Source organism: Bos taurus, chromosome 21, assembly GCF_002263795.3.
Source record: "Bos taurus isolate L1 Dominette 01449 registration number 42190680 breed Hereford chromosome 21, ARS-UCD2.0, whole genome shotgun sequence".
Lineage (NCBI taxonomy): Eukaryota > Metazoa > Chordata > Mammalia > Artiodactyla > Bovidae > Bos > Bos taurus.
Window position 1 is genome coordinate 24,884,548 of NC_037348.1, and position 14,624 is coordinate 24,899,171.

A 14,624-nucleotide genomic window follows, 5' to 3' on the forward strand; every position below is an offset into this window, starting at 1 on the left:
TGATGGCCTGCTAATTATTTCTTCTTTGGCAGGAGAACCTCAGTGAACATGTTGGTTTGTTTAACTTTGTATATTCACTCGTGTTCTTATTTCTGTAGGATAGATTGGTTCCTAAAAGTGAAATTGTTAGGCCATGTGGTATGTATGTTTTCATTTTATAACATATGCAATCATATCAGCTTCTTAAATGTTTGTAGCAGTTTATAGTCCTAGTACTTGTTTATGTGGGGTGGGTGTTCACTTCCCTACACTCATTGTTAGGCACATTTCTGCTTACAAAAAAAAATCATGGAACCCTTTTGTAATGGGTGAAGTCACAAAAGAAATATGGGAGAATTTTGGGGTAATCTTGGAATAGCAAAGACCTTTTAAGCATAATACAAACCCATAAGTCACAAAGGAAATGATTAATAGTTTTTACTATATAAAAATTAAGAATTTCTGCTAGCAAAAAAATGTTGCAGATGAAATCAAGACATATGATAAATGGGTAGAATACATGTAACAAATGGTAGGAAAAGGACTACCAGATAGATAGACAAAATGAGCTTTTAATGATCAATAACAAAAGTAGACAACAACCCAGTAGAAAAATGGGTATGAATAAGGAGTTTATAGAAATATAATACAGATAACTTTTAGCATATGAAAGGATACTGAGCATCATCTGTAATTAAGAAAGTACAAATTAAAACCCCATTTTTCACATGGAAGATTAGATAAGATAAATAGATCTTCTCCATTATTAGTAAAGATGCAGGGATTTAGAGACATATTATTGGTGGAAGTGCAATCTCTAGTTGACAATTTGGTGGTTTTTAAAACTTTTAAAAAATATTTTAATTGGAATATAGTTGATTATAGTTGATATTGTGTTAATTTCAGGTATACAGCAAAATGATTTGGATATATATACTTTCCCAAATTCTTTTCCATTATAGGTGGTTACAGGATACTATCATTCCCTGTGCTATACCAGAGATCCTTATTATTTATCCATTTTCTATATAGTAGTGCGTATCTGTTAATCGCTAATTCTAATTTATCTCTCCCCTACCTTTCTCCCTTTGGTAACCATAAATTTGTTTTCAATGTCTGTAGTCTTTTTCTGTTTTGTAAATTTTTTTTAAAAACTCAAATTATCTTTGTTTTATAGATTCCACGTATAAGAGATACCATGTGATATCTTTTTCTGCCTGACTTATTTCACTTAGTATGATAATCTCTAGGTCCATCCATGTAGCTGCAAATGGCATTATTTGATTAAAACTTCTTCTTTAAATTCAGTTGTTTTTAGCTAAAGTGCGTACACAGTTTTAAAACCCTTGGCATATAAGAAAGTACAGCAGTTTCCTGTCTCATATTGATTTATTGTCCAAACAATATTAGTTGATCATATTTTAAAAACAAGGTTTTAACCAACTTGTTATACCTTCATTATCCTCTCTCCTCTCTCCGCCTCTTTTTACCAAAATATTATTACAAAATTTTTGAAATATAAAGAAAGTTGATATAAAAGTGGGCATCATACCCCCACCACCTGGAATCTACATTTAACATTTTATTTTATAACATTTTATTTTATTCTAAAACATTTCTATCCATCTATCACCCATTTATCTTATTTTTATATATTTTAAATTAATTTGTGTACATTATGATGTTTTATTCCTAAATACTTCAGCATGCATGTAATTAAGTAGGATTTAATGTTTATTTACATTTTTGAGGTAAAAAGTCACTTACAGTGAAATGCATAAATCTTAAGTGTTCCATTTGATGCATTACGACAAATTTATACACCTGTAAAACCCAAGCCCCTATCAAGATATGAAATACACCATCCCCCCAGAAAATTCTCTTATGCCTGTTTCCATCAGTCACACCACTCCCACCTTCCCCCAGAGGTAATCACTGTTCAGGGTTTTGTTTTGTTTTTTTTTTTATCATAAACTAGCTTTTTCTTTTCTGAAAATTCATGTAAATGGAATCATGTAATATTCTATTTATGCTGTATTCCAGTATTATTCTCTTATGTACATTTCTGTCATTTACCATAATGTTTTTGAGTTTCATCCATGTTACTGTGTGATTAGTACTTTTTATTATAGAATAATATTCGCTTGTAAGAATATTACTACAGTTTGTTAAACCATTCTCATGTTGATGGATATCTGCGCTATTCCAGATTTTCACTATTCTGAGTAAAGCTGCCATATAGATCCTTATACAAATCTTTGTGTGAACTTGCATTGCTCTTTCTCTTTCATTTCACTTTCATTTCTCTTGGGTAAATGTGTAAAGCACTGTGACCATTTGATGTGTTAAAAGATAAATACCACTTCATATCTATCAGAATGCCTAAAATTAAAAAGACTGGCCACACTAAATGTGAGTTAGGGTGCAGAGCAGCTGGAACTCACGTATTGTTCAAGGGGTTATAAAATAGTATAACCACTTTGGGAAACAGTGTGGAAGTTTCTTAGGTTGTTAAACATACACCTGTACTATTGCCCAATAATCCTTCTCCTAGGATCCAGAAAAATGAAAAGCATATATTACCCTCAAAAAGTCACAAGAATAATTATAGCAGTTTCATTCACAGTAGTCAGAACTGGAAACAGTACAAATGTCCATCATTACATTGGAGAACAGATGCTGTAGAATACTACTTGGGAATATAAAAGAATGATGTAGGAATGATATTACTAATATAATATGAATTCATCTCAAAAAGACATTGAGAAAAGAAGCCAATGACCAAAGACTTCTTGCTATTGTTTTTTTAAAACTTACAAGTTCAGAAACAGGCGAAATTGGTCTATGATGACAGAAATCAGGAAAATAGTTGTCTTGGTAGACAGAAAGTAACTGGTAGAGAAGCTGAGAAAACGTTCTGAGACAACTTAAATGTTCCATACTTGATTAGAGGCTGCTTATATGGGCATACGCATGTATCAGAATCTCATTAGATTTACATTTAGGATCAGTATATTTCACTATATATTAATTTTATTCCAATAAAAGTGAAAGTAAACCCTAAAAGAGTATTTTATACCTCTTCAAAATTGAACCTATGTGGACAGTTGCTTAAAAAACTGAGGGTAAGTTGGGGGAAATGGGCCAGACATTTCATTTAAAATATGATTGCTATAATTTTTCTTAAAAAGGATCTGGCACTACAGATAAAGATCTTATATGAAGACCATAAGCCACATCCCTCGCTCTTTATTGTTCAGCCTGAGTTCTTCCAGTTGTCCAGCTGGCTCTCTGCAGGTGCACTGTGAAATGTATTAATGCCCCATGTATGCTCCTTCAGAATCCGCAATGTCACATACCAACATGGCACCTCAATAAGTCATCTGGCCTGCCCCCTACATAAAGCCTACAGTAAAAGCACTGCATTCTAAGTATACTGTGACCTCTCAGAATTACTTGAAATTTTTAAAAGATGAAAATGGCAAGGTTTTTCAAAGTTTTATGGAGTGAAAAGCAAATTGTCTTTTAGTGTGAGATCACTCTGTCAACTAACAAGTAATGGTTTTATATTCTTGAAGATAATTAGGGACTGGTTTTCAACAGATTTTTTGAACTGTTATATTGCAGGTTATTTCCTTATCATGCTTGGGGTCCTTCTAAGAAAGTATTATTTTCAGATATTAAGATGATCAATTACCTGTTTGTTAATTCAAATATACTCAAATTTTTAAAATTCTCTTCCTGTCCTCTTGTACACATTTCCTTTTTCCATACTGTGCTTTCTTCCCCTACAGTGAATTTGTTGACTTGTTTGTAGACTTCTCTTTACCTGAAACCATTTTATAATAAGATCACAAGCTTTTTTTCCCCTCTGTAATTTAAACTCACTTCATAAACTTTGATAGGTAAAATGGGCTTTTTATTTCTCCACATTCTTAGTCAGCTGGCCCCCACAGTTCTTCTTACTGACATATTCAAAGAGACAAGATGTTTGTACTCATTTTCTTTTCTTAAGCATAGAGATTCCTTAGTTATACTGTAACCTTAAAATAGTTTTTCTTAGTAATGTTATTGAAAGTGTTCTGTGATGTACAGTTCTCTTCTCCTTCACAGCCAGGGTTACTGATTCTCTCTATGTGCAAGTGTAGGTAGGGCTTCCTCAGATCCTGAGTGAGTAAGGAAACCTTGGTCCTCGAGGAATATTTATTATGCTCCCACCCAGCATCAGGTGCTGCTTTAGGCAGTAGAGCTATTGTGGTGAACAAAACCAAGTTTCCCTCTCACAGAGATTATATTCTAATGTGAAGATACAACATATACTCAATGTCAGGGGAATTCTTATAATAAAAATAAAGCAGAATAAAAGAATAGAGAATGACAGGGTAAGAGGTACTATTTTAAGTTGGGTTGTAAGGGGAAAATCTTCTGATGCAGTGCTACATGAGTAGACATTTGAACAAAGTAAGTTTATGAATGGATCATGAGCTTTTCTGAGAGAAGAGACACTGCCAAGGGAGGGACCTTGGTATCTTTGCCTAGCCCTCTGGACCTCAAGACTTCTCATCTTCCATTCAACCCCACCCCCAGCTACCATCTGGACTGCTATAGTACCTGAAACCTCTAAGGTACCACTGTGTGGAACCTCTTACTCCAGCATTCTGATGAGATTCCCCTGATGTTGGTGCCTATTTGTATTTGGATCACTTCCTATTCAATCTATTGATGACAGACAGTTCCCCACATATGTTTTTGGTAATGGCTCACACAAAACACTAGACAGGTAAGATAGCCAACTATTTATTAATTCCGTAAATTCACTCCCAGAGGAGGAAGACACTGCATGCCATGCAAGGTGTCCTAGGGGTTCCCTCAGAAGCAGCTGGGGCAATGGGAGGCAGGTTTTGTAGTATCAAGAGAGTGGGGTTCCCACAGGAGGGTGTGATTGTCTTGTTTGAAAAATTCGGAGGCTAGAAGGGAACCAAAACCTGCTAATTAGGGATAGAAAGAAACTGTGCTTGGTCCCTCTGATGAGGAGGATTTTTTGACCAAGGGACCTTGTCCACAGAGCAGAATGAGGAAGAGAAGTTGTGGGTAGGCCATTCAGAACCATCCCAGTGTTACAGAATGTTGAGGCAGCACATAGTATTGAATTTGCAGTCTTATACCACAGTCTGAACCAAATTATTTGTTTCCCAGTGAGTGCTATGAACTCAGTAGCATCACAGAATTATCAAACTTCATAGCTTGATTAAGACTGGAGCTTAGATATCTGAGGGTAATGAATAATGACTTAGTCATAGTAACAACATAATGTTTTAAATAAATTAGCATTGAAGATTATGACCCTCCTTTTTTTTTTTTTTTTTTTAAAGAACTTTAACTCTTTAGCAAGGAACTTCTATTGTTTTGTTTTGTTTTTTTTAAGCAAAATTTAAGGGTAGGAAAGAGCACAAAGTCCAGGAAGTTACTCTAGTGAGATATGACTGTCTATGCAGAGTATTCAGGTTTTGCCATATTTTGTTACAAACAGATAGAGTATTCCAAGACCAATTTGTTATTTTAACAGAGAAAACCAAATTCTGGTTTTATATTAATAAGTACTTGACATTAATGGATTTATAAGCTTTCACTTTTTAATATTACAAGTAAATCCATCAAAACTGAGCCAGCTTTGGCAAAATTTTAACGTTTCATTGCATATTTTTAGACTAGTATTCGCAGTTATTGTTGTCCAGGGCAAGTAAATTTCCCTTTTTACAAATCTACAGCTTTCAGTATCCAGATTTGTCCTCTTTCACACTATGGTACAACCTAGATACTTAACTTCAAGTACAGGACTAACTTTTCCCATTAATAAACAAGAGCTTATGCCATTCATTACCTTTGCATACATGGTTCTACTTCTTGTCACTGTTGCTCTTAGTATAGTCTCAATCTCCATATTATAATTTAACCACAGTAACTCCTATTTCACAGAGAAGCTGAGAAATTTGTCACATACAAGTGTTTTAACAAACCAGAAAAGCTCATGGATACACATAATACATATATCCTTTCCAGTACATTTAAAAGTTAAAAGTCATGTATTTGTTAAAACCACTTGCTGAAGGTTTCCCATGTGGCACTAGAACCTGCCTGCCAATTCAGGAGACATAAGAGGTATGGGTTCGATCCCTGGGTTGGGCAGATCCCCTGAAGGAGGGCATGGCAACCCACTTCAGTATTCTTGATTGGAGAACCCCATGTACAGAGAAGCCTGGTATGCCACAGCCCATGGGGTCACAAAGTCAGACGTGGCTGAGCAACTGAGCATGCAGTTGCTGGTCATACTTGCTGACCAGTCGTTTCAGCATTCTATCTTAGGAATTATTCAAAGATGCAGAGATTATCCTTTAATTAATTTAGTTATTAGTCCGAGGTCTTAAAGTTTACCATTGGAAACTGTGTTTGATCTTAACATCCCACAGAATATAATTACTGTTGATACAGGAACGTTTGTCAGAATTGTAATTTAAGTTTACATTTTCCTTACTCCTAAACATTATATGGAAGTAATACTAGCTTATCAGTAGACTCTTTTAAGTTCAGATGTAAATTAGTATCTTCATGAGAAGCCCCAATTTTATTATTTTTTTATTTACTTATGTTACACTCTGCAATGATTAAATCCAGATAAAGACAAATAGTTGTTTTTAAACCAGAATTGTAAACCAGTCTGATTTGTTCAAAGATTCACTTTGATTACTTAAATTTGGATTCATGTATAAAAATATTCTTGTGAGAAGGGTGTTTTCCCTTAAGAGGCCACCACATTTAATATAGTGGAGAAGGAAATGGCAACCCACTCCAGTGTTCTTGCCTGGAGAATCCCAGGGACGGGGGAGCCTGGTGGGGTGTCGTCTCTGGGGTTGCACAGAGTCGGACACGACTGAAGTGACTTAGCAGCAGCAGCAGCAGCAGCACTCCTTTAAAAGATTGAGAATTTTATGTACATTTTATACTTTTTTTAAAGTATTAGGCAAATAAATGTGCACTGATGCAATTTTGCAGTCTCAGTGCAAAACTGCTGCAGATTTAAGCAAACTTAGTTAATCATAGGAAACAAAAGTGGCTCATCTTGAGGACTCCCAGCAGGAGGGTGGAATGTCTTATCATTAACATCTGAAACAGCTAGGGAGCCCCTCTACATTTTTGGTGGGAATATGATTTGGTGCAGCCCCTCTGGAGAACAGTATGAAGGCTCCTTAAAGGTCTAAACATAGAGCTGCCATGTGACCCTATTCCCACTCTTGGGCATATATTCCAGAGAAAAATGTAGTCTGAAAGAACGCATGCACCCAAGTGTGCGTAGCTGGAGGTTCTTAAAACACTGATTCTTGAGCCTAACCCGCAAGATGTCTGAGTCAGTTGGCCTGGGTTGTGGACTGAGAAGTCGCATTTCTCCTGAGTCCTCAGGTGGTATTGATGGCGAGGGCCCAGAGATGAGACTCGGAGAACAAGTTTCCTAGGAAACATGAGGCCCCTCCCTCCAGGCCCCACCTCCTCGGGCCCAAGGGACAGTCTCAGTTTCTGCCTGACCTCCCCGAAGTGTCTCTGCAGCGAGCAGAGCAGACAAACAAAGAACAATAACAAGAAGTACTCTGCGTTCACTTTTTTAATTTCTTGAGGATTGTTATGTTCCTTTATATTAGATTTTTGTAATCTTATTAGTATCTATAACTCAATAAAAACAAAACTCTTTCGTCTTAAGAAATTTATATCTAATTTGTTAATACCCTTCCTAGAAAAAGGAAAATCTTTCAAACTCATGCAAGGAAGGGTAAAGACTCTTTCGAGTATAGACACACACACAGGCCTCAGCTTCAGGTCTACAGCTTCAGCTGCAGGTTAAAGGACGCACTAAATTCATACACTTAACTGATCTGGATCTCAAAGGGCTTTTCTTCTTTTCAGTAAAAGCAGGACTTATTCTTCTACAACCAGAAGACTGTTGTACCAGATTATTTGCCCTGTCATACCCAAAAGAAACTAGATCCCCAGCCTCCTATTATGGGGGAATAACACTGGCTATGTGCAAACCAGAATCAGAACTGAACATAGCCAAGAACCAGAAATAAAAGTGAAAATAAAATTCAGGAAAGCAGAAACAGTAGAAAAACAGAAGCTCCGGTACTTTGGCCACCTAATGTGAAGAGCCAACTCATTGAGAAAAACCCTGATGCTGGGTAAGACTGAGGGCAGGAGGAGAAGGGGGCGACAGAGGACGAGACAGGTGGATGGCATCACTGACTCAATGGACATGAGTTTGAGTAAACTCCAGGAGATGGTGAAGGACAAGGAAGCCTGGCGTGCTATGTCCGTGGGGTTGCAAAGAGTCAGACACAACTTAGTGACTGAACAACAACAACTGAAGTAAGTATTCACTCTAGAAGCCAAAACAAACACAAAAACCAGTGCCTCAGAGGTGCACTCTTTAATTAGATCAAGAAGGTATATCCACTTGAACAGCTCGGTATAATTCCAAAACTGTCAATGTGTAATTTTCAGAACAGAGACTCTCAATAAAATACAGTGAGTGCATGTCAACTTTTAACACCTTTTTGAGGGAACCAGAGTGATGATAAAGCTGCTGTCTTGACACTGTTTATCACAGGAGGCATGAACTCAGATATTCAGAGGCCAAGCAAGTCATATAAATAAGGGAAGCAGGCACCTAAAGGATCACCTGGAGAAAGGTAGTCAGGTTACACCTGAGAGAGCAGACCTTGTCTGCAGGCAGCTGGATCATCTTCAGCTGATTGTTGCCTTGTGGGAATCAGGCTTAGTGTTGCTCAGCCCTGTCTTCAGTATTTTTTCCACAGAAGCTATTACTCTGGATTTTAATAATGAATCTTCCAGTATTAAACTGTTGACAACTAATTCAGTATTTTTAAAACACTGTATGAGCCAAACAAAGCATTTCTTCAGGCTGGACATGGGCCTAAGAGCTATCAGTTTGTAGCTTCTACAGTAGATGTTAGTTACATAACATTACAGCAGAGGAAGAGTTCAATCACAAGTTATGTCTTATGTGAAAGAAAAGTTTTAAAAGATTTTTTAAAAAGATTCACTTTCAGTTTTCTCACAGGAGTGGAAAAAAAACCTGATGTGATACTGTTTTGTCAGCTAGCAATTCAGTGCCCCCACATACATAAACATATGCATTTCCATATTTCTGTTTTTTGTTCTTTAAAATATGTTCACTTTCTGGAGATCTGTATCATAGCAGTGTGAATAGTCTTAATGTTACTGAACTATACGTTTAAAAATGGGTAATATGGAAAATTTTATGTTAGGTCTTTTTTACCACAATAATATATGTGTGTGTATATATATAAAACTGAAAATATATTGAGTTTTATTCAGAATGAAATTATTCATTTTAAATTGTCCTTACAGGGTAGTGTATTGAAATGTAACATATACAAGGTTTACACAGAAGTTGTATAGTAAGTGGGCTTCCTTCCTTAGTGGCTCAGATGGTAAAGAATCTGCCAGTGATGCAGGAGACCCAGATTCAACCCCTAGGTCAGGCAGATCCCCTGGAGAAGGGAATGGCAACCTACTCCAGTATTCTTCCCTGGAGAACTCTATAGACAGAGGAGCCTGGCGGGCTACAGTCCATAGGGTCACAAAGAGTCGGACACAGTTTAGTGACCAACACTGTATAGTAGGTAACGGGCAAGCCTAAGAGACAAGAAGATAATTTGAAAGGCTGCTATGGCCTTGTCAAAAGATCATGAGAACTTTTTTAGGGAACTAAATTTAGTGATGGGAATGGTATTCAATTTGGAGACATTTCAGGAGCCAAATTGGAGAAGTTGATGAAAAACTGAACATAGTGCTTGAGGAAATAATAAAAAGATAAAGGTTTCTTTCTTGGTAACTGAGTGTGCCAATCCATGAGACAGGAAACAAAACAAATTCAGAGAAAATTAGTTCAGTTCTAGACAAGGCATGGGATCTCAGGACTTGAAGGAAACCTAGAGGTTACCTAGTACAACCATCTCATTTTGCAGATGTGAAAGTCTAATATTAAGTGATGTTTTCTATATCAGTTTAAGTCAGAAGCCAGACTTAATTACACATTTCTAGACTCAAAGTCCATCTTCTCTCAGTATGCCAGAACATCTGTTCTGTGACACATGGTTCATTCAGTTCAGAGATGAAGTTGTGATATTTAGTAATCATCAGGCTGTTGCCATATGTTAGTTAAGAAGGCCTTAGATTTCTTCAAGACACTGGATACCAGACACTTCCTTGCTCTATAAACTACAAGTATGTCTCTTCTCCTATTCATAGCCTTGTCTTAATTTTAAGCTGCTTGCAGGACCTATAAATGAAAATGGTTTGAAGGTATGTATAAATTCAAGCCTGGAGTTCAAAAGAAAGGCGGGGGTTGCAGATGGAGATTTAGAAGTCAAGGACCACTTCTTGAAACATTCTAGGAAATAATGGGTCTATATGTAGCATTCTAAAGAGTTTGGAAGTTCTCAAACTCAGCTGTTATGTAAGAACTGATGGATCTGGGGAAGACTGATGATGTTTACCTTTAAAAAGTCTCAGAGGTTTCAGGTGCACAGCTCTGAGAAGCTGTTAAAGGATTTGACGCAATTGAATATGCTTTTAAAAACATGGTTCCAACTTCACCTTGTGGGGAGAGTCTTGTAGTAGACTACAAGACTACTACTACTTGTAGTAGTCCAGGCAAGAGATACCTTTTAGCCACTATATAATATTTTGTTAATTTTCCATAATTATCATATTTTGTAATGCTTATGTTTCTAGGGAGTGTGTGTGTATGTGTAAAAATTTGCTGCTATCCCCCCAAAGTGCATCTTTTTTGTTTCTTTGTTATTCTCTTGTATTACTTCACCAGGACAGATTCCCAAGTGTAATTCTATTGAGCTGAAGGAAGTGAGTAGTTTTGGCTCCTGATTATGTGTTGCCATAATGGTTACCATCAGTTCACAGAGTTACTCTCCATATGATGTGTCAATATGACCTCTAGAATCATTTTAATAAGGTTCAGGGAAAAGAAAAATGACTGGGATTTTTATTAGAGTAATTTTATTTTGAAAATAGCAATAAATTATCATGACAGTGTTTGTTCGTGTTTATGCTATTTAACCTGATTTTATTTTTAACAGATCGATGAACTCCCAGAGGGAGCTGTGAAGCCTCCAGCCAATAAATACCCTATCTTCTTTTTTGGCACCCACGAAACGTAAGTCAACAAAACAACATAAATTTTCAACAGTTCTGATTTGATTCTGCTAGATGACATAAGTTGTTAACAATCACTTTATATTATTTTATATGCTTTTAAAATCATTATAACCACTTATATAAAATTACAAAGGTAATCTATCTTTTCTTAATCTCAAGATTTTTCATTTATTTTGCTTTTTAATGTCATTTGTTTCGCTTAATGTTGGGCATGACCCAGAAGTTTCTTTTAGGATACTTCTCAGTCCTAGGGTGGCTTCCTTAGCATTTCCAGTCATTTCTCTTGTAGCTCGTGTATGTTTCCCTGCTAGAAACATATGTCTTCCATTCATATTTCACAGTCTCTCGGGCCTCTTCACAGTTTGTCAGTCTCTGAAGGAAACATACCACCTTTGTAAGTTTTCATAATTCTGTTGGTCACTTAGTACAGGTTAAACTGTTGAATAAAGGAAACTGAAAATACAGTGTCTCAAATAATATAGGAGTTTACTATTTTTTTTTTTTTGAAACAACCAGAGAGAGGCAGATACATCAAGGTGGGTAGTCAGCTCTGTTCCAGGGACCCAGGTTTCTTCTATTGTGTTGTTCTGCCATTCCATGGGGGTATTGGTCTTGTCTGCTTATTTTGAAAAATGAACAAAAAAGCAAAAACTGGCTCAGCAGCCCCCATGCATCTTGCAGATATGTCACTTATACTTTTGTTTATTCCAGTGACAAGAACTTGGTCAGTCATCAGGCCATATCAAGCTGTAAGGAAGCTGGAAACATGGTCTCTAGCCAGGCAGCCCTGTTGGGAAACAAATTGGGAGGAGTAATCCATTAAAAGGAAGAAGATGGTCATGGGTACTAGGGAACAGTAGGCAACCTTGACACACTGAGAACACATATGGTTGTTTACAACAAGGACACAAATGGAATAGGAGTTGCAAATGGGAGCAAAAGCTAAAAACTATGATGAAATCTTGGAAGTCTTCAAAGTCAGGGCCGTCCCTATGTTTATGTGAATGCTAGCAGAGCCAGGCGTGAACTTCTCCTTACTTTGCTGTTTCTCGCACCCTTACATCTTCCTTATTCTCCTACGAAAGAGAGTTAGCCAGGAGAGGGCCCTTTAAGTCCTGGTTCTTGCTTGTCTTCATCTGAGAAACATTTATGTTTTCTTTCAAGAGGTTAGTTTTCTTTTCTTTTCTTTGTTTTGTTTTTATCTAATAGACACTTGTGGACAATGCAACTTAACACGTTTTTCTCCTTGAAGAGGTTGCTAGAGGCTTAGAAATAAATGTTTTACCAAAGTAATAAGTGCTCAGGGCTTTGTGATACCTATTTTTGTATTTCCCTCATTCCTAACTCTGTTTTGTGTCCATACATTATTTTGCTTTTCCTTTAGGACTTAATTCTAAGTGATCTGATTGTATATCTAGAACAAGACAATTTAATAAGCAAGATTGTTACATTCCCACTATATACACCAAAGTCACCCATTTACTCATATTATGTGATGACTTTCATTCACTTAGTAAATATTTTCTGGGTATTCTTTGAGGCACTTGAAATAAAAATTGCCCTTTAAGAGCTTGCCACCTGGTATATTGCTAATAAATGTAACAGAATCATTCCAGGGAACAGTATGAAGGATTATATGGAGCTCTTTCTTGTAGCATCCTTAATATAAGTCAGTGGCATAATTCCAAGTCTCAATTCAGTAAAAGAATTTCTACCAAGGAGCAGTGTGTTACGGTCCATTTGTGAATTTTCTGCTGGTTTGATCATCCAGGAGTAGATTTTAAAACATCTAGAGGACAGTGAACTTCAGAAAAATTGTTACAAGATTGTTTCAGCTGATCATTTACTAGGTATTGGGTGTCCTTGAACCTGAGATTATATGCCCTGGCAAGTGCCTAATACTCAATCTCTCTATGAAGGCAGAGATTATGTGAATGTTGCTAAGCCCTGTATACACAGTGCTGTGCACAGTGCCTGGCTTATGGCAGGTGTTTTCAAAAATAGCCATTGAATGAATTGAAATTGATTCAGTGAAATAAATGCAGTGGGGGAAAGTATGTGAAAAGCGAGGAATTTAACAAGAAAACTATCAGCAGGAGCACCCCCAGGGAGAGCCAGAATTCTTGGAACATGGCTGTGAATCTGTTGCTCAGACAGACAGGAGATTGGAGCCCAAATTTCTTCTGCCACATATAACTCTACCCCTGTAGTTTTAGTCTGGATAATTCTTAAGGCAGCCTTTGCCAGGAAAAAAAAATAACATTCTTAGAGCATATTACTTTGAACAATTTTATTTTCTGGTCTACCCTTTAAAATTTATAAAACATACAGCAGAGTTAACCAATTGAAAGGAGATTTGATTTGTGGAATTATCTGTAAACCAGAAAAACCCGAGATCATCTATCAATAATAAGAATTTGTTTTAGAATAGCTCATTCAATCAATGTCCCTCTTTCTGGCAATAGCTCACATGGCCAGTTGAATCATTAACCCTGGCTCCTGTGGCATAAAGTACAGACAGGCTCTGGTTAGCATCAATAGCTGACATGAACCTCAGGCAGCTTAGCCCACAGTTAATTCCTATACCTAGAGTCAAGGACGACTGGAGAAAGGTCAAAAGCTGTAGTCTAATAATTCATGTCAAATTGCTCTGCAAGTGAAATCACCAGACCCAAAGTCACATGTCCTTCTCATGCTCAGTTTGATTAAAATGTCCAGTAACCTAATAAACTATCTCTGGATGCAGTGAAATGCAATCATGCTGAACAGTTAAAGTTGAACAACCAAAGAAGATGTGGTGATTGGGGTCAGAAAGCATGCTTGGGTGATTTTATCAACTTGAATTCTTGATCAGCTGGGCAGTGTAAGGAAGGGACCAGTACTAAGATCCAGTCAGAAAATGGAATTTATAAAATCAACAGTTAACTGTTAACCCATTGTCTCAAAGCTTTCAATATCACTTCTGCTGATAAATTCTAAATACACACCTCTAGCACAGACGTTTTCCCTAAATTCCAGATCACCTGCCCAGTTGCCTACTTGACATCTTCACTGGGATATCTAACTAGGTTTTCAGATTTAACATCCAGAACTGAACGTGTCACCTTCAAATCTTGTTCTCTCAAAAATCTTGCATTTCAGTATATTAAGTCCATTCTTCTAATTTCTCAGTCTGTATCCTTGGCAGGTGTGTGTGCGTGCTCAGTCATGTCCGACTCTTTGAGCCCATGGACTGTAGCACACCATGTTTCTCTGTCCCTGAGATTTCCCAGGCAAGAATACTGGACTGGGTTGCCATTTCCTTCGCCAGGAGATCTTCCCGACCCAGAGATCGACCCTGCATCTTCTGCATTGGCAGGTGGATTCTTACCACTGAG

The 14,624-nt window shown here is 37.0% G+C and overlaps 2 protein-coding genes across 3 annotated transcripts in view; one reads left to right on the top strand and one right to left on the bottom strand.

The window, feature by feature from the left end:
* The window catches only part of HDGFL3 (HDGF like 3), a 76,319-nt gene that overhangs the window by 39,500 nt on the left and 22,195 nt on the right, over positions 1–14,624 (top strand). For both annotated transcript variants that reach the window (XM_059879194.1, NM_001191368.3), the window contains exon 2: positions 11,169–11,245. In XM_059879194.1, coding sequence (XP_059735177.1) covers positions 11,169–11,245 — 77 coding nt within the window. The remainder of the gene's footprint in view (positions 1–11,168; positions 11,246–14,624) is intronic.
* Positions 11,719–14,624, bottom strand: part of TM6SF1 (transmembrane 6 superfamily member 1) — a 55,866-nt gene continuing 52,960 nt past the window's right edge. The window contains exon 10 of the mRNA XM_005221888.5: positions 11,719–12,034. Within this exon, the coding sequence (XP_005221945.1) occupies positions 11,990–12,034 (45 nt within the window). The 3' untranslated portion in view covers positions 11,719–11,989. The remainder of the gene's footprint in view (positions 12,035–14,624) is intronic.